Genomic DNA, 25258 nt, shown 5'->3' with positions numbered 1-25258 from the left:
CAAGCACCACTCCCAATGCATATATACTACTAAACTCCATTTAAGATATTACTATATATACTATAGTATTGTATTGTCATCGAGCACTATGCAGTACCACTCATGCCTGCCTTGGTGCTGTCTATGGAACTACTTGGGGTACCGTACTAGTGGTACCCACTTCAGTAGCAGCCACCTATGCCAAATCTTACGCTTAAGCCATTATTCACTATGCCAACAGCATCGACTCAGGCTCGTAGCACCAAAATGTGGAGGTCCTAAGCTAGCATAAGGTCAGTCCTATTCTTAATAAATTATGATATTGCCACCTCGCTGGGTCCTGACCACCAGCTAGCGCCATCTCGTCACCCTGATAGTCACATTTTCGCTGGCCCTCTTCGCTCCCAAATCTCTAGATTTCGTGCAGCTCATGCAACTTCGTCCCTAATAAATTCCCTTCAGTGTATACTTCGCTCTCGCGCTCTCGAGATTCCATGCAGTTATCGACCAAATTTCCGCTGAAATTTCACGAATTTATCAACTTTAAATCGGTGCAATCGGCGTATTTTGCAGAATTAAAACCGTACCGCTTTGGGACATCTTGACGATGCTGTTTTCAAACTTCTGAGGATCGGTTTGCAGGGTGCTTTGCATTTACTCTTGGCGGTATCAGGAATGATGAAATAGTGATAAATGGAGGTATGATAGGTACATTCGATATGTAGTGGATAGCATTAGCCAAATGGCGCTTGTGAATTGTCTGGGTAACTTATTGAACGCATTTTGAAGGAATAGCATTTTAGTTAAATTTAATGTATAATAAAATATGAAATCTCGATTTTTAAAGCGCTTCCGCTATCGATGAGAGGCTGCGACATTTAAGACTTTAAAATTACTGCTCTGATAATTAAAATTATATTATATGATATTTTATAAAAATATGCATAGCTAGTGTTATTATATAGGGAAACTCAAAGTATGCATATGAGCAGATTTAGTTATATTTATATTTACTAGTATAAGTTTTGTTTACTGATTATACTATATTAGTATTTAATATATATTGTAAACATTTAGCATTATTTTATATCAAAAATTCAGGTTAAAACTAATTAGTTCTAAATATTTGATATTCTTATAATTCATAGCATATTTTCGACTCAAAACCAGAACATTGTATCCTATGGAATGCATTAGCAACAATTTAATGCATAGTGATAGGGATAAATTTGATACTGTGCAGGATTAGTTAAGTTAAATACATCAAGCAGATCATGTCTAATACTGAGTAAACGATCTTTATATAAACTAGTATTGTAATTATTACCAACTGCATCGAAATATACTAATTATGGGTAAGCTTTTAAATCTATTTTGTGTTTAGTTTCTGTATACAACTAATTACCTACTGTGCGCCTTGCTAATATATTATATATCTGCATAGTTATAAAATACATACTTAGTAAAATAAGTGCTCTAGCAGCCCAAGATATCAGGATCAATCCTTTCAAATACATAGAGCAATATAATGCTACACAAATAATATATTTAGCAAGCTCTGGTTATATTTTTGGCGAATCTCACATCCTGAGCACCTACTGATACATCTTGCACAAATAATTTCACTTGCTTTTAGTATTGTTACTCTGATTCGCTCTGCTAACTCCTATCTAGTAAAATAATAGTATATCCTACACTATCACGGATATTCCAAAGCAGAGAAAGGATATACTAGATAATGCTAGGTCAGCTTTTGGCAACAGGCCCCTATTTTTTTCAAAACATAATTAACAGGAGGTTATTAGTTAGGATCAATTAAAAGGGATTATTGCTAGCGGAGGCAAAACAAAGGACAGTAACATCCCATTGGGCTACTGATCCCTAAGAGGACCATGGTCAATCGTAACTAAACCCTGGTAATGATAATATATTTGAAACATTCATCTTTTAAAAGTAATGTAATTTATAAAGTTCAATATTGACATACTATATAAATATTACTCATTATAAAATTTTAACAGCTTTTAGAAATGATAAAGTACCATTGCAAATAATAAACGATAAACATTTTAAATTGGTTTATTAAGATTCACATAATCGTATCAATAATTAATATCACATCCTTCCTGAAGTTGAATATAAGATGTTTTATGATTAGTTTAAATTACCATTCGATGAGTATACTACTGATCCAACAGTAAAAATTTAAATTTGAATGCATGTTTCAGCTATTAACCAAAGATAGATTTAGAAATAACAAAAGAAATATTAATTATTAAAAGAGATCTTACAAGTGAACTTAATTCAGCTAAGTTCTTTAGATACTTAAATACAGTTTATATAAAGGCAAATTAATGTGATGAAACCATTAGTATCTTAATATATAAAAGTTTAATGCTGTAGCCTTTGAATCCATATATATTTGTTTGGAAAGATATGACTAACAGAACTAATTAATTATCATTTAATATTTTAAACTAAACTGATAGTATAAGAGTTGCATCACAAGCAGAAGTTTAACAAGAATCAGTTTATATCTTTTGTAGGTTTTTGCTAAGGTGACATTCATTCATTTAATTTATTATTATTTTTGCTTCAATTAAATATATGGAGTACAATATACAATAAGACGAAATTCAATTTTTGATATAAAAACAAAAAAAATACTCTGACGCAACCGTCCGGATCCCAGGAGGTCTAAATTGAAATAATGAGCTATGGTTATTGTTATTTTGGACTTATGGGTTCAGCAGGAACAGTCAAAACGTATTCAATGAATAAAATAAATTAAGCGTATTAGATTAAAGTAAGCTATCAAAGTATAATTTAGATGACCCTCATTTAAATAATAGAGCTATAACTCATACATTCTTCTTAAGTCCAACTATCGATTGTGATTAAACTTATTAAAAATCAAAAACCAAAGACAATATACTTAATATACCATTTGTTGATTCGAATGGAATGACTTCAAAATAAAAGTTATTAATGTTATGTCAAGAATTATAGAAAATGAAAACCATTATAAATCTATCATTGATAACATAAGATTAGATACGAACTACTTTAAAAGATAAAGAAATTAAAAAATGGAGATCAAAAACTATTCTTCCAAGTTTTCAAAAACATACTTTCACAATTCGAGTGGCTAAAGCAATAGTATTAAGAATGTTTAGTTTTATAGAAAGATTGCTTAGGTGATGATGTTGATTAGTATACGTAGTTGCTGTATGAATAAATTGGATTGCGTTATAATAAATATTAGATACGAATATAAAAATAGTTTTATTATTAGATGACATGAGTGGAAGTTCAGTATTTCAAACTACAACTGAATCTGATTTCTATAAACTAATTATTTAAAGAATATATCTTGGAATTTGGGGGACCATTTCATGTTTGCATTCTATTAAGAAATTGTATGGACCTTTTAGATAGTTGTTTACAACTTTCTTGTTAATGAACGGTCTCAAGGAAGAACATATAAAAGATATCTTTAAGGATATTGGAAGGATAACAAGTTAAGAATTCGAATAGAAATAGTTTATTGAATTGTATAATAGATCAATTGATTATTTTGGAAACGACTATTCGAAGAGAGGCTAATTCAAATATAGTTTTTTATATATAATTATTTAACCAGACCCAATGATCTTTATAAACTTTGATAAGCAAGTTAAGTGAATATCTGTTAATTTTTATCTATATTTAAAAGATAGTACCTTCATTTTTTAACCAAAGAAATGGTGAAGTTCATAAACGCAAAACTGCTGATTGAAGAAAAAGAGATGACCTAGCTTTCATCGAATTAGTAATAAATAATGAACTCATAAAGATAAATAAGAAAGCTAGTACTAAATAGAAATTTGAAAGTAATAACGTATGTAGCAAAGTTGAATAAATAAGATTGCTTAATAAAGATAGAGAAGTAATAGTTGTACTACCTTAAGAAATTGCACAATAGAACTATTATCATACTCCTGATGTACTTAGCACTATGCAAGACTATAGTAAGTTTATAATAATTAATAAGATTGAAACATATCAATTTGGCTCATACTATAAACAAATCTAATATTTATTAACTAAAGATGAAGTGAAAACTATTTAAAATATTTAACCAGCTTCAAGAGAACTATATTTCTGATCCAAAAGGATCCAAACAAAAAAATAAAAGATCAAGTTCAGGAAAAATAGGAGTAGCCAGGGTTTAGAAAATCATTCTGATGAAATTTTCTGTTACTGAAAATTGAGTTCGTCACATCGGAATCTATTAAGTTAAACAATAAGTCAAAGAAAAGAATTCTAATGACATTAGAAGAGAACGAATGAATCATCACTTTACTAAACTGACTGCATACTCAACTAATTCATCGCATGATATTTTCCCATAAAGCTCACTGCACTCAACACCTCCAATTTTTTTGAGAATTATTCCTCCAATAACGGTTATACACTGGGATTTGCCAGCTAAACTGCATACAAGGCTCCACAGACATGTGACGGTGCATTCCCACCGCCTGCATATTTTACGATATTCGTTAATGAAGGATTTACCTTTTCGGAGACTTTCTGAGCACAGTTCATTTTTCAAGATATATACAAAATATAGCAAAACACGTTTTACGAATAAACATTTACACAATATTATACATTAATTCTTATATATTATCCCTTGCCACATTTGAAAAATGCTTTCCCTGTCATACGAGATCTCGGAATCCAGTACTACGATTTTCGTAGCATTCACGCTGCCCCCACAGTTGTTGCCAACAGATATTGAGATCACGCTCACAGACTCCTAACTTCGCTGATCGCGCCCTCGCACCAGCTCGTGCTGGACTTCGCGCACCGCGTTTCGCCCAAAAACTCGGTATGCAGGGCCAAGAAGCAGCAGCTGGGGCTCAAGATCCAGAAGGAGGTGGACGGGAGCTGGGGCGAAATCCTCCGGCACCTCGCGCAGAGCGAGCAGCCCGCGGTCAGAAACGTTGCGTTACAACGCCTGCATAGATGGCGTGCCACTCGATGAAAGCAAGGAGACGCAAGATACCAATTGGAAGCTGATGTTCACCTGGGCCTTCCGCGCTCTGGAACGAACGGTGCTGAAATATCTCGACTGGTGCTACTGCAGCGTACGGCCACGATACTCGGAAAAGCGGACCTGGTGCTAGAAAATAGCACACGTGGTAGTGAATTCTGGCGCAGTGCATTCACGGCGGCTTCGGGCTCTGCAAGTACAAGCAGGAGCTCACGGGCCCGAGTATGCGGAGCTGCTCGAGGCGGACTGCCTTCAGTCGAATTCGAGCATTCTTATGCACTCGTTCGTGTTTCAGTGCACAGAAACTGGCAGCGGGTACACAATTTCGACCGTCACGAGGGGCCTCTGTGTGCGGCACTTCTCGGCAAAGGTGTTGATTTCGGGAGCGGCTGCCGTGAGGGGGAGCGAGCATTCCGGTACTCGGCGCAGCAAATGATCAACATGGACGGGTAGCCGCCTGGGAAGAACGTGGAATCCTGGGTTCTGGCGCTATCGGTCTGACTATGGTCCACAGGTGCACTTTGGAGGGCGCGCGCTTTGGGCGTCTACGGGCTCTTACCGCGCTGCTCTGGCCTTTAGCGAAATATCGAATAGTGCTGAACAGATTTCGGAATTCCGCTCCATCTGGTAACCACGGCTTTAAATCTAGTTGGGGAAACTCGGGTTGCCGCGGTGTACCTTGCTCCGATGGATCCTGTAACTTTGCAGCCAGATCTCACGAAAACTACAAGGCTCGAATGCGGCTGTTTGTCACTCTCGGTTGGCCTTATTCCTCAGGATAAAGTTGCCGTGTCTTTGGGTGGAAAAGTTAATCCAAAAGCCAGGCCTATAGAGGCTGGTTCGTTCAAGCTTGTTAGCGGGCGCTTCTTTCAGCCGGAAATTGCATTTAGGTTCATAATTTGGTGGACGATGCTGCCGAAGAGGGCCGCTCTTCTTTTGGAAACATCTGCAGCCCCCGGTACACCGGTTGTACTAGCTGATGAAAACATATTGTTCTCTGCGCCGCAATTCCTTGGTAAGAGCTCGATTCGTAGTCAATAAGCATGCGTGTTAGCAAGGTTATTGGGAGATGCAAGTTGCGGGAGAGACGGAGGTTGCTCACGCAGTCCCAGCGGAGATGCTGCACGTTCGTATAAAGTAATATGTTAGTAATGTACCTGTCGCCATTGAAAAGTTTGAAGAAGTGGCGATTGATAAATCTCAAATATAGATCACTTGTGTTCTATGTCCCAATGGGTGTACCATATTTGTAAAAATCGGGATGCCAATGAGATTGAAGAAATCACAATCAATTAATGCAAAGGCGGCATAAACTACGCTAAACCAGAAATTGTGGAACCGTTTAGAACATTTTGTACATCTACTGCAGTTGAGAATGGCGAAGCTGTTAGACTTACTGTATAGCTTTCCAAGCCTATCCCTAAAAATGAACGCATAGAAGCAGCTAAGAAAATAAGACAATGCGTTGTAAAGGCCCCAATTATGATGTGCGATGCCGTACTTAAGGGTATTTTCGGCTCAAAGGTTGTAGCTTGCGCAGTGTCTTAGAAAAGTGACTCAGTGCTATGTTTTTCGTTCATGCTTAAATATTCAATCCGCTTACAGTAATATGCGGTAAACCAGCAGAAAATTAATACGCTGCTGAATTTAGGATATTCCAGACTATCTAATTACTCTTAAGAAAATTTCATTATAAATAATGTATGACTCATAATGTTGCACCATATACTGTGCTTAGTCTGCAATCTTGTCAAAACTCATCTTTACCAATAACTATTATAAATACATTAGTAGTCGTCACCAATATGCATCTGTACTAATTACATTAGTATTTACATTCTAATAAGCCTTAACATTCTTGAAAAGGCATTCGTACTGTTTCTAGACTAGTGCTCTTTTGTTATATAAATATGTTACTATGCTCGAACATTCCCACACCATACAAATTGTTAGTAATGCTCATATACATTGCAAAAATCAATTAATTTATCCTAACATAAATTTCATATTAGAAGAAACCCAATCCAGTTGCGTTAAATACAGTATTTTACGATAAAGCCTATAAAATGATATGCAAATAATACCACTCTATCCATCTCTATCTACAAATATTTAAATGATATATACTCAAAATCGTGATATTATTAAGTATGAAACTGTCCAAAAAATACATCACTGCTATGTATTACAAGTTTTTGATCCATTATAATTTGTATCTAGAACTCAAACTGTTTCAAGAATATTGCTTGGAAAATGAAATTGTGCTCAATATTTTTGAAAGCACCAATGGTTATTATTTTACATTATTAAACACACAAATGGGTGCATAAATAGTTGAGCAGTTATTGATAAGCTTTTGAAAAATTTAGGTTAAATTATTGATATATAGCGTTTCAGATAACGTATTTCGTGGATATAACTATTATGAGTAGTAGAAGTCGTTGTTGCGTCAGTAATAATCTACCCGTAGGTTAAATAAGCAATAATTTTTATAGTTTGCATAGTTTATTACCTCATGTATGCGATGACTTAATAGGCTAAAAAAGACTAGTGACGATGTTTCGGTATAATCTTTTTAAATATTTCTATCAATAACTATTATATAGCAAATAAGTATGTTCCTTCAATAGCAATTTCTCCAAGTATAGCTATTTCATGTAATAGGATGCTATATATTTATCTGAATATAATTATATTAGAGTACCTAAATTTAATTATAAAAATTTCAAAACCTGCATACTATTATCGAGATAATATGACATATGTAAGTATTATTCTTGTTATTCGCGATTTGAATTTGAATTTCGCAATTATCGTAAGATTATGAAAAATGCAAACCTGGTTCTAAGTGTACTGATAGCCTTGCCAAGCCTGATCAATACACCTCTAACTACAAAACTGATCCAAATGTGAGATTATATATTTTTCTTCCTTCGCTACTGCTGACAGTTCTATCTGTCCAGCCTACTTACTGGTACTTGTATACAAAGATAAACTGCGTGTTGCTTGGTATTCTAGGTGATTGTACTTGTATAGTTGATATGATTTCTTATTATTCGCCCAATTAGCTTTGTACTCGACAATGTATTATCAGTCAGTTCCGCTCTAACCAACTTTATTGGCATGGCCCTTGGAGTCCATACTTCCAGCTGCTCCTTGCATGACAAAATTTTATTTATTTCCTCTTTCGTAGTAGCTAATATTCATAGATATTTATGATCAATATGCTTCTTTATAGATCTAGTATTTCTTGCCACAGAAACTTGTAACGCTAGATACTGCTCGAGGAAAACTGACAACCAATAGACACGCGCTACCACCATACGACAGCGAAATTATATATTTCCTCGCTTTGAGATGCCAGTCGAGAGTCTGTGTATGCGCCTCTTTACACAATCCTCTATCCTGATAATTTGCAAGCTTGCAGGCTGGGTATTCGCAACACTGAAGATCTAGATCTTATTCTACACTAACATACAATATAAATTGGTATAGTAAACATGCTACAACTCCTACGTGGCGGTTTGTGTTCAAAAACTTGAAAAGTAAATGAATGCAAGTAGTTTAAAAGTTTTAAATAACATATAACTCCTCAGAAGTACTACAATATACACTACCTGCTGCCTATCTACATTTGCCATGTGTATCTTCATCTACTGCACTACTACATTATCTGCGTTGGTATTCAGCATTCCTAACCACTGTCAGCGGATGTAGTCTGTAATTTTATTAAAAGGCCACGTGTATCTTCGGAGGAAGAAAGGCCATCTCACAACAGTCATCAGCTACCCGCTGCTCAACCCATAAGTTGTGTACTATGCATGGTATGCTGGAATTCGTTTCTACAATAATTATGGATTTCGCGCTGTCCAGTTTATTGCTGTAATATGCTTCTGCGTCACGAGGCCTCCTAACCAGATTCTCTTCCACTATTATGGTAATTTGACTTACCTGAGTATCATCTAGTATGCCTGTAGCATTATTTCTTACTTAAGTTGTAAGTAACATAACTGCAATTAGGCGGGGTGAAATTTCCTACATCCTTTGATAACATCATTACTGATCGACCGATCGCCAAATAATAGTTTCAGATTCACTAAGTATGAATATGGTCAGGAACGTCACATGGTGTGTCTTGTATATCGGTTTTACCTCCAGAATCGAGGTACATTCCAGGAGGCGAGAATTATAGGAATTATAATCTTCTAATAATACGTAGCATACTTAGTCATTATATTAACTCCTTACGCTATCGCAATACTAGCATACGGAAACAAGTTACTGTTGCTAGAAATAATTTGTCTGCTCTATTAACCTACAGCTACCTATTGGCAAATAGTTTACATGACTGTGTTTTAAGTATTACGAAGGATATCCAGCTATTTTGATCTGTCAAAGTCATGTTACATAATAATAACACTGACTGTTAACCCAAACCTAGAAGTTATGGCCAGCCTCAACCAAGAAATATAAAGGGGCTCGATGTCTTAGCAATACCAGGAACGAAGATCACTGCTAATGGCGAAAACTGCAGATAGAATATTTCATCATTAATGTATCGTAAATCAGCTCTATGCCAGTATGGTGCATTTGCAACCACTTTAATCAGCAAAATACACTATCGTATTAAATCACTACTCCTTCTAATTGAAATTGCAGGCACCAATATATGTTAAGCTTAAATTCAGCACCACTATCCTAAATTTTTTAAATTTGCAGATGCGCTACTGGTCCAGCTCAAAACCACCATACCGCTCTGTTAATACTCCCGGAGTAGTACATGAAGCTAGACTTTCAGCACAGTAATTCCATTTTTCAAAATAACATAAACCGCACATTTACCTATTTTGGGTATCTACATTGTACTGCAGACCGGCTTGCCGGCCCAGGCTGTCTTTTATTACTTGATCGGCAGTTTGAGTTAAGATGGTAAATGCGCTTGAAACGGAAACGAGCAAACTTTCTTGACGCCATAATGGAAATATGTGTCATCTTAGACCGCCAAACGGCCAGTGCAAAAGAATGTTTAGCACACTCGACCAAGGATATTCACCAATCTAAATCGGGAAACAAAGTTTATCGCAAATGCAGCATCCAATATTTAGCAATTGAAGCGCTGAAGCAAAGTAATTCCTATAAAATATCATGTAGCCAGAATGCTTAAAAATTATCTGAACACTGAGATGTTTTACAGAGTTTTGATCTATTCTTAAAACCTTACTTATTTAGGAATTCCTTATTTCTAGCTTAAGGAAGCCGTTCAAAATTCTACAATATAATATATACGAAACGGATAATATAAATAAGCAGTTATTTAGCCCACCAGTTTCCCATGTAGTGACATCAGGCAGTAGAACAAATAAACCCTCACTTTTTCTCAAGAATTATCACGTGGAGGAAGCCTTCCTCGATGTCCACTATAACCGCATTCAGCTGTGTTAACGTATTCATTAAGTTCTCTTTGGATGTTTAAAAAACTTCAAAACAATACTCCTCAAAATATCCTTTCTACCCTTCTACAATAGGGCTTTAACGTAAATATTTTACTTTCAATGTCAAAATTTCATCCTTAGATTCTATCAACTTGCATGCTGCATCAAACACCTCGGTTTCGTTCTTTTGCAGGAATTCGATTTAGGGATCTGAAAGCGCGTTTCTATACTTTAGGATTGCAATCTTGCATAGAATTTCGTACTGCGAAGAGTACAAGAATTCTTTATTGTCCTCGGTTAGACGATCGACGATTAAAGTAGTTCCATCGATAGAGACCGGGAAAAGATGATTTTTAAGCAAAAATCCAATAATATCTTTCTTAACAATAACTTATTTTATAGTAATTTCATTGGCCAGTATCTTATAGGTTATAGCTGATTCAAGTAAACATTAATTTATTTTCTCTAGAATTTAGAGCAAAACATTATTTGTAAACTTTATAGCGTTGATAGTCCCTGATTAGCAATTATTTGAAATCCACATGCCATTAATACCATTAATACCTTTAATTATGGATTTATCTAATGGATAGAAATTACCAAGTTTACAAAAATATGACTCATATTTAAATTAAATGAGACTTATAAATATTTACCCTATTACTTAGTAACTACTTTAGTAACCTATTTTCCACATTTAATTGGAATCGTTGCCTAAAGTAACACGCTTTCTATAGTTTAATCATTTTATTTTTTAAAATAAAAATAATTATTTTTTTCTTATATAGTTTTTCCTACGAATATAACTTTAATTGCTTCTATAGGTAAGTTAAATTTGAAATATATATAGGATTGATTTATTTCAAGATCTACTTACGGTTAAGCCTCCGTTTATTATTTAGCAGGCTCTTCTGTCTTTTTCTTCTAATGGTTTAAATCTTTTTATTAGATAATCTTCTTAACAGTCTAATTTTCTATATTTCTTAGATAATCTATGCAAAACATAGAAGAAGTACTGTTGCGTTTACAGTTCACAAAGTAGAAAATGTCAAGACAGAAAAATTTATCATTGAATAACTATTTGTTTTTCTAGTACTATTATTTTTCTTCTGGTTATTATAATTAATTAGCTACAATTGTATTTTTTGTTCCGTAATATGATTTCGCGTTCTTATCTTAAATATTTTACTGCAATTGTAGTTAATCTTTTAATTACTATAGTAATTATTTTATCTTTCTTAATAACACTTTAAACGCAAAATGAACTATGATTTATGGCACTCCGAACAGATTTTTCCACTAAGTGATAAAATCACTAATCTCGATTTATGCTTATTATCCTTTCTTTAGAACGCTAGTGCACCATTCTGATATTACGTTTTGTAACTACTTATTCTCCTCTTTTGACATTACTTTTACCTAATTCGGAGTTGCACCGCCATGCTATTATAATACTTTTCTGTTATTGCCTTAGTTATATTATTCTGTTAGTCGTATTACGGATAGTGCCGCATATTTTGATGCGGTTAGAATTTACTATTAGCAACTCGATTCTTTTGCCAACTAAATTTAAGATAATTAATCAAATAGCTAACATAATTCGAGCATATCAAACACAAGTTACTAGTCTAGTACCGATAGTCCTACGTCTTCGTAATTTGTTTCAGATTCGTTAGTTGGTGTTTAAAATCCTATCGCCTAGTTCCATATATTCATATATTATTAAATTTCAACTTAGTCTTAAGGTGATTGTTTCCCTATTTAGATTTGTACATCCTTTTATGATTTCTCTCCTAATAGTAACTCACCTTTTATACATGTTAGCATTTTATCAACAAAACTCTAATCTGCCACTGCACTTTAATGTTTTTATGTAGCAACTAATGTGTCTGCTGTTGGCTACTTAGCGTTTTCTTATACCTATTCAAATTCTTTACTAGCCTGTTATATTAATAATGTAGTTTCTTCCTGTGTCGTAGATTACCGTTCCTTTTTTTTCTTCAATATTTCTATTAATCTGTTCAGTTTATTCCTGGCGGCATTTACAGAATCTTCGCGTTCTTTTGATATAATTTATTTGGATGTTAAATCTGTTTAAGCGTCTTCAACCCGTTATTTCGCAGTCGCAGTCATGTTCATAGCTTCTGTTTAATTCTACGTTAATAATTCAGTTTAATAATTTACATTTATTACTTTTTCTGCCATATGCTTTATTTATTATGAATGAATAATATTATCATACTTTGCTTATAACATTTCAAACTCAGCTTACGCTTTTATGGCCGCTTTTTCAATATCATTATCTTTATTAGTATTTTCTGTTAGTATTTATTACCAATCTTTTGCTTATTATAACTATATCTCTGCCTATTCAATATTAAACTATTTTCTTGGAGAAACTGATGCATATTATGCATATAGTAATGCTTTTTCTGCTTTTTCAATCTCTTACACTGCATTTAACATTGCGTATTCTTACCGTTTTTCGTACTAAATAACTATATTTTTAGCATCTATATTTGGTTAGCTTGCTTTGGCTTTGGCTGTAGTTAGTTCTGCTTCCGCTTGGTTGACTTCAACCTTTAATTCCTTTACTTTTAATTTAGCTGTAGTTAATTCTGCTTCCGCTTGGTTGACTTCAACCTTTAATTCCTTTACTTTTAATTTAGCTGTAGTTAGTTCTGTTTCTGCTTAATTAACTTTGGTTTTGGCTGTAGTTAGTTCTGTTTCTGCTTAATTAACTTTGGTTTTGGCTGTATCTAGTTCTCCTTCCGCTTGGTTGACTTCAACCTTTAATTCCTTTACTTTTAATTTAGCTGTAGTTAATTCTGCTTCCGCTTGGTTGACTTCAACCTTTAATTCCTTTACTTTTAATTTAGCTGTAGTTAGTTCTGCTTCCGCTTGGTTGACTTCAACCTTTAATTCCTTTACTTTTAATTTAGCTGTAGTTAGTTCTGCTTCAGCTTCGTCTACTTCGTTCTTCAGCTATTCTACTTTATCATTTGCTTGGGCTACATCATTATTCAGCTATTCTACTTTGGCTTTTACTTCACTTAAAACCTTCACCTCTTTCTGTGCTTAGTATGCTTCTACTTTTTCCGTTCTTGCTTCATATTATGGACTCACCTAGTGGTGCAGGCAAATCTACTTGAAGTTTTGCTGGTATTTATTTGTTACCTGGAAACATGTTGCAATCCCGGTATCTTTTTATTTTTTAAACATTTCTTCCCCAGTGTGGTTTCCTGAATCCATCAACAGATTAATGCTTGAAACTTTCTCTTCATCCACGTCATGGGTCTTAATTGATAGCATTTTTTTGTTAGAAAATGAATCTCTTATTGTATCCTCCACCCCGAATAGTGAAATTAGATAATCCGGCATCGGCGGAGATGTCTCAAAAAATAGATTCGAAATGCAAGTTTTATCAGTAATAGTTACGATCGCAAGTTTCTCATCCTTCTATAGTAGACCTAGTTGTTTTAGCTTTACATAGCAAACGCTGGAGTTCTGAATAGCGTCACGAATGTACATATCTATATCTGGCGTATCGACGTTCCAGTATTTATCGAAAGATTTTTGTAAAAACATGAAAAATGCACCTTTAAAAAGCGACTAAAACTCTGTATAAATTTCTTTCAGCGTGGTGATATTATTCTATTAGACCTACAGTGGATTCACATAAATCTCCAGATACTGTGAATACTTGATAATCTATTTAAAAAGCTTAGTTAATCCACTCATATGAGTAGGGTACTATCTACACAAGGATATAACAAGGATTATTGCGGATGAAATTTCTGATATCTGCTGCTATTTAAACATGCCTTCGATTTGTCCTGTAGTGCATAACTGGCTAAGTTAGGCTTAATCCGATTCTCCATTAAGCATGGTAAGCGTATCTAGAAACCTCTAGCTTGCTAAGAAATGTAATACGAACACCACATCTCGATTCAGCGATGAAGATGAAGTGAGATGTAATTGTTAATTAAATTCTGCAATTGACTACAATTTTAACAATTCCGTTTTGCTTTCTTAATTTATTAACTAATTAGCTCCAACTAAATCCTTATTCCTCATTATGAACAATGAATTGTGAATTTACATATGAGAAGAAATCTAATTCAAAAGAATAGACTTTGAATTAATAATTAACTAGAATTAGTATGTGGAATTGAAAAGGTACTTAGTTGCACTCTCATTAATAATTATCTATGGGCACACCAAGGGGCATAGGAACTGCAGCTCTGCAGCTAGCTCTGGCATCATCGTGAGGTAGAAGTCCTTGATGCTCATATCTTTTACCTTATCGTTTACCTATTCTATCATAGATTTGTTTGTTTGAGTGGTAATTCGCATATCCCTGTAGTAGCTTTAGGTCAGACAAGAAGGGTGCATCTAGGAGGTGCCAAGGATATTCGACTGTGTATACGGAGTTTTACCTCTACTATTTTCGGAAGTATAAAGAAACTAATTTTATCTGAGGAAGTTTATAAGGGCTAGATCAGTTCCTGCAGCCAGAAGGTGAGTTACTTTTACTGAGATAAAGGGTATTTCCTAATAAACATTCAATATAGGGAATTTTATAGTAATAGCATATATATTCTTGAAGAATTTTATGTACTGTTCTTCTGTACCAAACTATTCGCCCAAATATTCGTTTAGTTTATCTTTAACCTCGATTGACTTATGAAATGAACTGATGGTATCAGCTCCTTAATTCATAACAAAAGAAATGTTTCGCCAGAATATAGTCTCGATCCCACGCGGGTTGTACAGCATAAGGAGAAACTAGTAGAGTTTCTCTCTAAATACTTCCAACGTAGTATATTTTGTAAGATCTGACATCATTTCCTAGAATGACTTCTTTACAATTAATGACTCTCTAAGGTTGATAAAATTTGGTGACGAAATGCCCATTAGATCAATAAGTTTATAAGCTTTACAATTTTTAAATACTTCAGACAGTATTAACCTAAGGAAATATCGGTCAATCTCTATAGGGTCACCAAGGATGTATTCTATTTTCTACTTTGCCTATTCTAAGTATTACTGTGCTTCATCACTCTCAACTTTATCTATTGGCAATTTATTTTGACGAATCTCTAGCCAGTCTAATAATTATGAGAGATAATAAACTGATATATCATCTATTTTTTTAAGTATTTCATCAATACTATATTTTGCCTTCTTCGTAAATTTGTCAACGAATTAGTAGGTTATTCTGACTAGCGCGCTGGTGCACAATGCATATTTGCCCTTTTGTTAGGCCAGACACTCATCGACTAAGAGCATGACTTCCTTATTGGAGTTATACGATTCAACATTATCGGACTAAATCGAAGTTTTTTATGTTGCATAATAGTCTGTACGCTACTACAATATCCCAATTTATTACTCTATAGCTCTAATACTGTCTTCATATTTTTTAATATCTTTCTATTTTTTACTCTTGTCTTCTTAATTTTGTGTATCTATTATTTTTTTAGCGACGTCTCTTTCATGTGTAAACTTCTAAATTTCATCATCTAAAGCTTTTGTAGTTAATTTTAAGACTTGTTTAGTTTATTCTAATTGCTCGCTCGGATCAAATTTAAAAAAATCAAGCAGGCCGGTCACAGAAAATTCACAAAATACTGACGTACCCTACAAATATAACTCAAATGCACCTTTAAGTTATTATTAGGCAGTATGCATATCATATGTTTTGATTAGGTTGAAACACTTTTTTTTAACATAAGCCATCGTTTTAGAATATTCAACTCCATCTTTCAAATTACTACTAATAACATCTCCAAGGTCAGTTTGACTTTGATAAGCGGAAAATAAAGTTTTTAGTTTTTAATCCATCTCGATAGAACCTCTATTATATAAAGGCTGCGTTTTCAGATCATGTGAATCTTTTGTGAATCCAGTGTTGATCAATATGGGAATTTTCAGCCCCGAGAACAGGTTGAAGTAGAAGATGGTGTGCAGGGTGACAGTTTTACCGCTCCTCGAGCTCTGGCTCATAACCGCATTTTCGAGAGGGAAGAAGGCTGAGAACACCGCAAAGTACTGCGCCTTGAACAGGTAGGACACGTCGCACATTTGCTGGAAGATGAACTAGTTGCTATCGTTAAAGTCTAATATGTTTAGTAAATGCACTGGGAGCTCAAAGATATTCTTGAAGACTTAAGTGATTTTACGGACTGTAAAATTTTCGATCCTATCATTTCTATTCTAGTCTATAAAAGTAGTTTTATATGAAATTGCAGATGGGTGGGTTGCAGTTGTATACATTTCTTATGCATGATGAATATAAATCTGAGGGAAATTTGGGAGATGAATTGTTTTACCAGATTTCACATTATTAATATAACCAGCATCTTCAACAAGAATTTCCATATCCTATTTTTAATATTAAATAATTTGATTGTAAATAATGTAGGCGCTATAGCCTAGTATCATTGGCAGGAGATGCGCATATTGCTATTATTTATGGGCAGCCAAGCCAATTCGCTCCAAAATAACCAATTTCATGGAATAGGACATTTTATCATCAAACTGGAAGTTGCTCAATCCCTCCATGGTGTCTAGCTACTGAGAGTCGATTCTGGGGAAGTCTGATACTATAATCATCTAATGGGTTGACTTCTATAACAAAATATCATTATATTCATTAAATGACATAGTGGAAAACCCCATTTGAAGGGACAACGAAGCCAAGTTACACCAGTATTCAGATACTGATATACTAGGATCCTTCAGGTCATCTTGTATTATGATCAGTTGGATGTCGCTTCTGAGTAGCAGGCCTTGTCTATGCTGCCACATGAAGAGGTGCAGTAGGCTGAGGGTTTCAACAGTATCAATGGCTACTTTTAGGTAACATACGGCATCGCCAACTTCGCTTATCTTAAATTAAATTCCGATAAATGAAAACACCACATCCTATTGAAGCTCCATCAGATCTTTGTCTAAAGAGGAAAAAGTGAGCTAGGTAGGCTTAGCTTCTGCCTTGGTATTCTAGTCTTGATCGGTCATTTAAGGAGTGGTAATAAAATTTATATCTAAATATTAATAATATAATATAATATAATATAATATAATATAATATAATATAATATAATATAATATAATATAATATAATATAATATAATATAATATAATATAATATAATATAATATAATATAATATAATATAATATAATATAATATAATATAAAAATATAATATAATATAATATAATATAATATAATATAATATAATATAATATAATATAATATAATATAATATAATATAATATAATATAATATAATATAATATAATATAATATAATATAATATAAATAATAATATAATATAATATAATATAATATAATATAATATAATATAATATAATATAATATAATATAATATAATATAATATAATATAATATAATATAATATAATATAATATAATATAATATAATATAATATAATATAATATAATATAATATAATATAATATAATATAATATAATATAATATAATATAATATAATATAATATAATATAATATAATATAATATAATATAATATAATATAATATAATATAATATAATATAATATAATATAATATAATATAATATAATATAATATAATATAATATAATATAATATAATATAATATAATATAATATAATATAATATAATATAATATAATATAATATAATATAATATAATATAATATAAAAAAAAAAAAAAAAAAAAAAAAAATATAATATAATATAATATAATATAATATAATATAATATAATATAATATAATATAATATAATATAATATAATATAATATAATATAATATAATATAATATAATATAATATAATATTAATAAAATGAAACATCACACTGGATGAAATCTCTATGGTATAATCCTGCTTAATGTTCCTATCCATGAGTATGTGAAGTAGATACTGTTTATAGTATTATATCCCTATAGATAAGACATCAAATTAAAGCTATGTCGAAACATCTACTGATTGGCCCAAATAAATAGATGTGTAGCGTCACAAAATAATAATTAAATACAGCCATCTCGTTTAAATTTGATCACTCAGGCAAGATAACAATGTGGGCGACATCCTTAACTATATCATGCAAAATTATTTTTAAGCTAAAAAATAATTCGTAAATTTACGCCTAATTGAATTTTGTATTTTATTTGAACGTCAAAAACTTATTTTCCAATATGAGCATCTTAAGTAATAACGAATTCCTAGCTGCAGATTATATATTAATGCAAATATTTAAACCATACTCTCCGTTATACTCTTTCTAGATTTCTACTAATTTATTAAACTTTATTAATAGTGGAGCCTCACCTTAAAACGCAGAGGTTAGTTTATAACTCTTTAATCTCAACGCGTTTAAAAACATGGCAAAGTACTTGTTCCCCTAATCATTAAAATTAACTAAACTTTACTAATTAGCGTTTAGCATTTGCTTTACTGAGGGCTCTACATTATCTAAATAAACTATATCCTCTTCGAATTTGGATATAATGCTTTGGTATACGGCTAGATGGTCAAGCAACTCCTCCTTAGATAGCGTAAATGCCCTGTCCTTCTGTCCATACGTGCATGTAATTGGGTAATTCTCAAATAATCTAATATGCTCGTATTAATTTTCTTTTTCAGATAGCATTTTCACCTTGCCAGATTTTCCATAGGCATCGTAATTCTTCTTGCAGATTTCGTATAGAGGTTCTTTGTATATCTTTTTTAATCTTTCCTTTTCCAATAAGGCTTCTTAGTCCATATTAGCAATATCTTACTCATCATATATATATACAACTAGCATGGTGTAGATATTATTTTTTTCATTAATGGACACAATTCCTAGACTTAACGATGTCAAAAACTTCAATAGAACGGTATCAGTATTGAATGTGACTTAAATCTCATTTTTACTGTTGTTACATGTAAAATGCAATGACTAAAACTTAGTAGCCAGTTTCTTAACAACAATACTATAGTCCTCTATTAACTGTAAATCTAAATTCAACGTCTACTTCGGTAAGATAAAACCTTATGATACATACTAATGCAAAATGGAAGTTCCTCTCACACTCCAAACTTTATCAATATTTAAGGTAGAATTCTTAGCGTCCACACTAAATTTCTCACATATCGCATCATACTTCGTAGCACAGTTGTTCTTCTCATCGATAAGCAAAAGGTATTAATAGTCATTATCTTTGAAAATATTTATCATTATATTTTAGTCATCTAAGGCTGCAAATATCTTAGTGTAATCCAACTTGGTACCATTTATTTTGAAAACCTGGCACTGCATCTTGTCTTCAAACTTGGGTGGTGCGTTTTGCTTAGGTAGTCTTTCCTTGGTCTACTGGTCTAATACAAACTGCTCAGACTTGTCCTATATTTCTAATAACTAGGTTGCTCCTTTCCTATCAAGCCCAATCTGCAATACATTATTAAGCTTGAACGCTTTAACCTTTTCGGCCAACACTTCGGGGATATGGTGGCCGCACTCTATCGGAAGCACTTGGCAGCCATCTTTTGTCTCCAAACCGAGGTCAGGGTACCCGTGGAACGTGACGATGAAGTCAAATATTTTGTGCCTTGCTTTGTCCAAACTATCCGTAAAGCACATCTTCTTGTCGAAAGGGATCACAATAATTAACATAGGGCATGTTTCTTAGTCTTTTAATTTTTCCTACGCTTCATCCTGAGTTGTAGATAGTTAACTCTCTTATGGTGGGGCTGTGCTGCCAACATCAGTCTGAGTTCCACCATCCTACTCCACAGTGGCTTCTTTGGCGAAGGATTCGTCCTTTTTGGTGGTACTTTCTGGCTAGGCTGGCGGTCTATAACGCAGCAACTGAAAAGTTTCGTTCGCAGCTGCTACTGAATCTTTCAGCACCTATTCATATATAGAAATAGATGATTTTTTATTAAAATTTTAGAACGCGTAGTCAAAGGTGGGGTTTAGGAACATAAACTTATATGGGACTGACGTTCTTTCTAGCAACTTAAAAACATCCTTGCTTTTCGTTGCAGTAATACTTCCATCATGCAAGTATTAGACGTAGATATTTCCAGTGTCCACTTACTTCATAATCAGGGAAATGTTCGTAATTAGGGTTGCCGTCTGCAATGTGAGCTTCGCCACGAACAGGATGACCTGCATAAACTCCATCAAGACGCTTCTTTAGAAGAACTTAGACAGTTGATGCAGAGTATCTTAAGCATCTGCTACACTTATCGCTGAGGTTGAATATTTCGCTATAAATGCAAACATGAGCTAATAGTTCAAAACGGATACCACCTCGTAGTTCAGAGTCGACGATGCAATGCAGCTGATATTATAATTTTGATTATCCTGTAGTAATTCAAAATGAGCATCTCCTTTTGTGAGCTTAAATTTAGCGTCATTCTCAGCACCTTTGTGTATGATAATATTGCTATAGGTTTAAGTGAGGCTGTCAAACTGATACATAGTTTGCTCTGGAATTTACTTTTTACCTTCTATACAAAAACTGACTACATGCCTGCTGGTTGCATTGAAATTTAATATTTTTTAGTTATACTGAAACCATATAGACGGACACACCGATGAGCACATGAACTGCATCTCAACCGACTTCTCCGTCATCATCGAGTACAGCAGCGATACCAAAATTGGTGTTTCTTCAGCAAACTTCTTGACTGTACCTGGTATAGCACCTACTGACTTGGTGTAACCAGTATCATCCACTACCATCCGACGCTCCTCGTACTGCAAGCTAGACAGCAATGATGCGTGAGGCTGAACATATCCTAATATTTAAGTATTAATGTAACCCATATTAGCTCTACTTGACATGGCATTGTAGCAAAACTAATTTACTGTAAGGAAATTAATTACGGTGAGATCTGTTCCCACCATAATTACAGTAGACTGCTTTACACCTGGTACAGAGATAAATTTCGTGGTGTCAAAAGTTTTTTATAAGCTTTCTAATAATGGTTCATGTTCTTTATGAAACATTGAAATAAAATTGTCAACCTATTATTCTTTGCGTTGATCTTCTTTCAAATCTGGCGACTTACTAACACCAAAGTACTCTTAGATTAACTCTTTAACCGAATATTTCCAAAATTTTTCCATAACAAATTATATGCTAATGACTGTATTTGCTGTTATATCCTTAGGTTTTAATGTAGCCGCGTCTAGTTTTACATCTATCATTGCTACAATGGAAAAAGTCTTCCAAAACGCTGTTTCTACCCCTCTGGGGTTGAACAACGATAGGATCAACTTGTAGAAATTCGTTTCAAACTCTTCATAGTATTGTCCTCGATTCCTGTAAGATACCATTCCTGAAAATAATATCTTTCTAAATTATGTTCTGTTCCTAATGTTTAATATCTGCGGTGAGTGAACGACTAACTCGTCAAGAAGGTCGTAATCATCAATCTCGAGGCGAAGGTACTCCATCGCTATGAGAATGTACTCTGATTTTCCTAGTAAACTATTAAGAGATTTCAAATATTCCACTATAATTTTTTGGTTGCCGTGTATAGTATAGAATATCTAATCTGCATTTTGTGATTAAACACTGGTTATGATGTTTTCAATAGTTTGGTACACGTCTATACCTTTATTTTAGAATCGATCTGTCATACTAATTTTGCCCAGTTCAGTTTTTGCTGATTCCAGAAGCTCTTTACTCAGAAGCGGCAAAATAACATTAATAACCAAATGATGTTGTTTATATTTGATAGATGCGAATGTATTTATCACCTTAAATTCATCACTATCCAACATGGTTTATATCTTTATATACTATTTTTTGCCTAACTAAATCAGTTTCTCCTCATAACGCATGAAGATCATCTGGCACAACTTAACGCATTTAGGGAACTTACTCTTCTGAGATTATAAGCATTCATCAACTAGAATAATAGGTGTTAAATGCAACGCTGGTTTCTTTGATCTTTCCAATATTTAGTCATCTGAAATACCAGAGGTATCCTTATGATTGTTGTAAATAAAAAAAATCTGATTTTAAAACAATTCAAATTTTGTAAATATATGATTGTTATATTACAGCTTCTTCACAGCATCCAACAGATTAAAAGATTTATTTCCTTTAACATTCTTAATTTTCGTAATATTTTCTATGAAAATTACCATTTTATAAAATAGCTCTGAAACTTTGCCTATACTATCCAATTAGAATTAATGAAAGGCACATACACTTTGAAGTATAATCTTATTTAACTCTTTATCTTTCTTCAAATCTTCAACTTCCTTTGACTCTTTCTATTTATTTAAATCTTCAACTTCCTTTAATTCTTTAACGTTACTTATTTGTTTAATTTCGCTTAATTTATATACATCTATATATTATTAACCTAGACTGCTATGAAAATTTTCTGTGTAGTACTCATAAAGAGGTTACTCCTTATCAGATCTCATATTAAACAATATTGGAACATTCCCCATCAGGAGGTGGAAAAAGTACTGCGTGTACAATGCTACACTTTTCCCAGACCTGGAGCTCTGGCTTATGACTGCATTCGTAAGATTGTCTGCTACTTCATTTCCAATCAATGAGAATAATGCAAAATATTCCGCCTTGAAGAGGTAGGACACGTGGCAGAGCTGCTAGAACATGAACAAACTGATCCCAGTCCCGATAAAGTGGATAGGTAGTTGGAACAGGTTCATGTATTCAAATTTATTTGGTAATAATTATTCATTATAAACAGTATTAGACAGCCCAAATATTGTTTTGAGGACTACTAATTTTTATTACGTTACAACTGATAAAACATTTTGATTTACAATTTCATCCATTCTATTTGTATATAACTTAAATCCTGAATAACCAAACACTAGAGGTAAAATCAAAGGATAATCTCCGATGCTCTAATATTATATCGCTGCCAACTGAGTCAAAATCATATCCTGATGAAAGTCATTCTGAATAGTACTTAATGGTTTCAGTATTTTCAATGTGTCAAAGTCATCATAGTAAGAAAAGTACTGAACACCATATAAAGATATATCTTATAGTGCACTCTCATAATCAGCATCACCCTCTGTTTTAATTGACTTAACTTTAATTCCCATTTAAGCAGCTACTATTCCAATATTGTTCCAAAAAAAATCCTGCTCATATTTTACTATTTCCGTAGGTTACACTAGTTAGAATATTATATTCTAGGCTATTTTACCCAGTTTTTAATAAAGTAAAACAACTTATACTGCGCAAAGTTACTATTTTTTGGTAATAGTTGAGCGTAGTACATACTTTATTTGATTTAATTATACTGACTGCTTTATTTCATTATTAGTAATTTTAAATTCCACATTGAAGATATCATTTTTTGCATACCTCAATTTTCCATTAAAAGCTTCAACTTAATAAACATCAAACTCGATAGATAAATCTGCAGTCATTTAATAAGGAAATAGGAAAGATGTAAAGTATAATATTATATTAATATTATATATTAATATAATATTATACTATGAATAAAAAACTCTACTTGCATTTATAATACATAATTTGATACATATTATAATTAATGAATGTTAGGCGTTTTACGAACTAAAAAGTATAAAATGAACTCGTGTAACTTTTCCATCTGCCTTTAAGCGCTAGTATGGAATTAATAATATACAATACTACTTAACTATTACGCATTATTAGTAAATATAGGTGTTTCCTAAAAATACATTAGCTCATACTCTATGCATGATCCCACGCATCCCTATCGTTACTAGATGCAATAAGTATCATATTCTGCTGATTTCGCTTCTCTTCAGTAACACTCATCCTGCGAGGCATCGTTACCATCTAACATTCATCCATCCCTAGGCTTCTGTCTTAATAAACATACCGGGTGAGACTGCAGAGTACCATTTTGGATAGATTATGCATCATGCGGGTATTAAAGATAGAATGCAAACGGTCTTCGGCATAGCCTTGCTTGCATTACTAGTGAGAATAGCCTTCCTAGTGATAGCTTGCACCTGGGCTCATAGGTGAATATATATTATTAAGCATAGTAATGTATTATATAAATACAATAGTAATATACTAAATATCCTTATAGGCACCACTCCCAATGCATACATACTACTAAACTCCATTTAAGATATTACTATATATACTATAGTATTGTATAGTCATCGAGCACTATGCAGTACCACTCATGCCTGCCTTCGTGCTGTCTATGGAAATACTTGGGGTCCAGTACTAGTGGTACCCACTTCAGTAGCAGGCAGCTATGCCAAATATGAAGGTTAGCCATTATTCACTATGCCAACAGCATCGACTCAGGCTCGTAGCACCAAAATGCGGAGGTCCTAAGCTAGCATAGGGTCAACCCTGCTCACGATAAATTACGGTATTGCTACCTCGCTGGCTCCTGACCACCAGCTAGCGCTATCTCGTCACCGGCTAAAGCAAACATTAGAAAGACAGCTGATACCTGTATCTCCAAACTTCCCAACTAATTTATTCTTACAGGCGTACTAAGTGCCTACCGGCAGAAGCATACTCCCCATCTAGCAAATCCGCTTCGCTAAGTTCTACCCATATATTAAATATATATGATATTGATATGTGAAAGGTAATATAGAAGTAATGCTAGTATTACTACTATAAGAACTTACTACCAACATTGTACCGAAAGTATTATTTTATAGTAGAATACACTAAGTCCAACCCTGTGCCTCCATGCCCAAGAATGTAGGACCCAATATCAAAACTTATTGGCAACCGAGGCATCGTCTTGTACTTAACGAAATAAGAGTTTGCAATAGTTTTGATG

At 33.3% G+C, this 25258-nt stretch overlaps 10 protein-coding genes and 1 pseudogene across 10 annotated transcripts; 4 read left to right on the top strand and 7 right to left on the bottom strand. All coding sequences in view use genetic code 6, as the record gives it.

The window, feature by feature from the left end:
- Positions 1-205: 205 nt before the first annotated feature.
- Positions 206-475, bottom strand: SS50377_21293 (uncharacterized protein; the record flags this gene model as incomplete). The annotated part of the gene is made up of 1 exon (XM_067905229.1): positions 206-475. The coding sequence occupies one exon, from the start codon at positions 473-475 to the stop codon at positions 206-208; it is 270 nt and encodes an 89-aa protein (XP_067768711.1).
- Positions 476-2081: 1606 nt separating this feature from the next.
- On the bottom strand, positions 2082-2552 carry SS50377_21292 (uncharacterized protein; the record flags this gene model as incomplete). Its single annotated transcript, XM_067905228.1, has 1 exon — positions 2082-2552. The coding sequence occupies one exon, from the start codon at positions 2550-2552 to the stop codon at positions 2082-2084; it is 471 nt and encodes a 156-aa protein (XP_067768710.1).
- A 727-nt stretch (positions 2553-3279) lies between these two features.
- SS50377_21291 (uncharacterized protein) lies at positions 3280-3663 on the top strand (the record flags this gene model as incomplete). The annotated part of the gene is made up of 1 exon (XM_067905227.1): positions 3280-3663. The coding sequence occupies one exon, from the start codon at positions 3280-3282 to the stop codon at positions 3661-3663; it is 384 nt and encodes a 127-aa protein (XP_067768709.1).
- A 59-nt stretch (positions 3664-3722) lies between these two features.
- Positions 3723-4079, top strand: SS50377_21290 (uncharacterized protein; the record flags this gene model as incomplete). Its single annotated transcript, XM_067905226.1, has 1 exon — positions 3723-4079. The coding sequence occupies one exon, from the start codon at positions 3723-3725 to the stop codon at positions 4077-4079; it is 357 nt and encodes a 118-aa protein (XP_067768708.1).
- A 236-nt stretch (positions 4080-4315) lies between these two features.
- SS50377_21289 (uncharacterized protein) lies at positions 4316-4663 on the bottom strand (the record flags this gene model as incomplete). Its single annotated transcript, XM_067905225.1, has 1 exon — positions 4316-4663. The coding sequence occupies one exon, from the start codon at positions 4661-4663 to the stop codon at positions 4316-4318; it is 348 nt and encodes a 115-aa protein (XP_067768707.1).
- A 48-nt stretch (positions 4664-4711) lies between these two features.
- Positions 4712-6544, top strand: SS50377_21288 (Glycerol-3-phosphate dehydrogenase; annotated as a pseudogene).
- A 1692-nt stretch (positions 6545-8236) lies between these two features.
- SS50377_21287 (uncharacterized protein) lies at positions 8237-9025 on the bottom strand (the record flags this gene model as incomplete). Its single annotated transcript, XM_067905224.1, has 1 exon — positions 8237-9025. One exon carries the CDS (start codon positions 9023-9025, stop codon positions 8237-8239), a length of 789 nt encoding a protein of 262 aa, XP_067768706.1.
- A 623-nt stretch (positions 9026-9648) lies between these two features.
- SS50377_21286 (uncharacterized protein) lies at positions 9649-9855 on the bottom strand (the record flags this gene model as incomplete). The annotated part of the gene is made up of 1 exon (XM_067905223.1): positions 9649-9855. One exon carries the CDS (start codon positions 9853-9855, stop codon positions 9649-9651), a length of 207 nt encoding a protein of 68 aa, XP_067768705.1.
- A 741-nt stretch (positions 9856-10596) lies between these two features.
- SS50377_21285 (uncharacterized protein) lies at positions 10597-17472 on the bottom strand (the record flags this gene model as incomplete). The annotated part of the gene is made up of 1 exon (XM_067905222.1): positions 10597-17472. The coding sequence occupies one exon, from the start codon at positions 17470-17472 to the stop codon at positions 10597-10599; it is 6876 nt and encodes a 2291-aa protein (XP_067768704.1).
- Positions 17473-18515: 1043 nt separating this feature from the next.
- SS50377_21284 (uncharacterized protein) lies at positions 18516-23879 on the bottom strand (the record flags this gene model as incomplete). The annotated part of the gene is made up of 1 exon (XM_067905221.1): positions 18516-23879. One exon carries the CDS (start codon positions 23877-23879, stop codon positions 18516-18518), a length of 5364 nt encoding a protein of 1787 aa, XP_067768703.1.
- A 758-nt stretch (positions 23880-24637) lies between these two features.
- SS50377_21283 (uncharacterized protein) lies at positions 24638-24913 on the top strand (the record flags this gene model as incomplete). The annotated part of the gene is made up of 1 exon (XM_067905220.1): positions 24638-24913. One exon carries the CDS (start codon positions 24638-24640, stop codon positions 24911-24913), a length of 276 nt encoding a protein of 91 aa, XP_067768702.1.
- Positions 24914-25258: the final 345 nt, after the last annotated feature.

This window comes from Spironucleus salmonicida, chromosome 1 (genome assembly GCF_000497125.1).
Source record: "Spironucleus salmonicida strain ATCC 50377 chromosome 1, whole genome shotgun sequence".
Lineage (NCBI taxonomy): Eukaryota > Fornicata > Diplomonadida > Hexamitidae > Spironucleus > Spironucleus salmonicida.
Note: the sequence above shows the minus strand (reverse complement) of the source record. Positions and strands in the feature narration are given on the sequence as shown.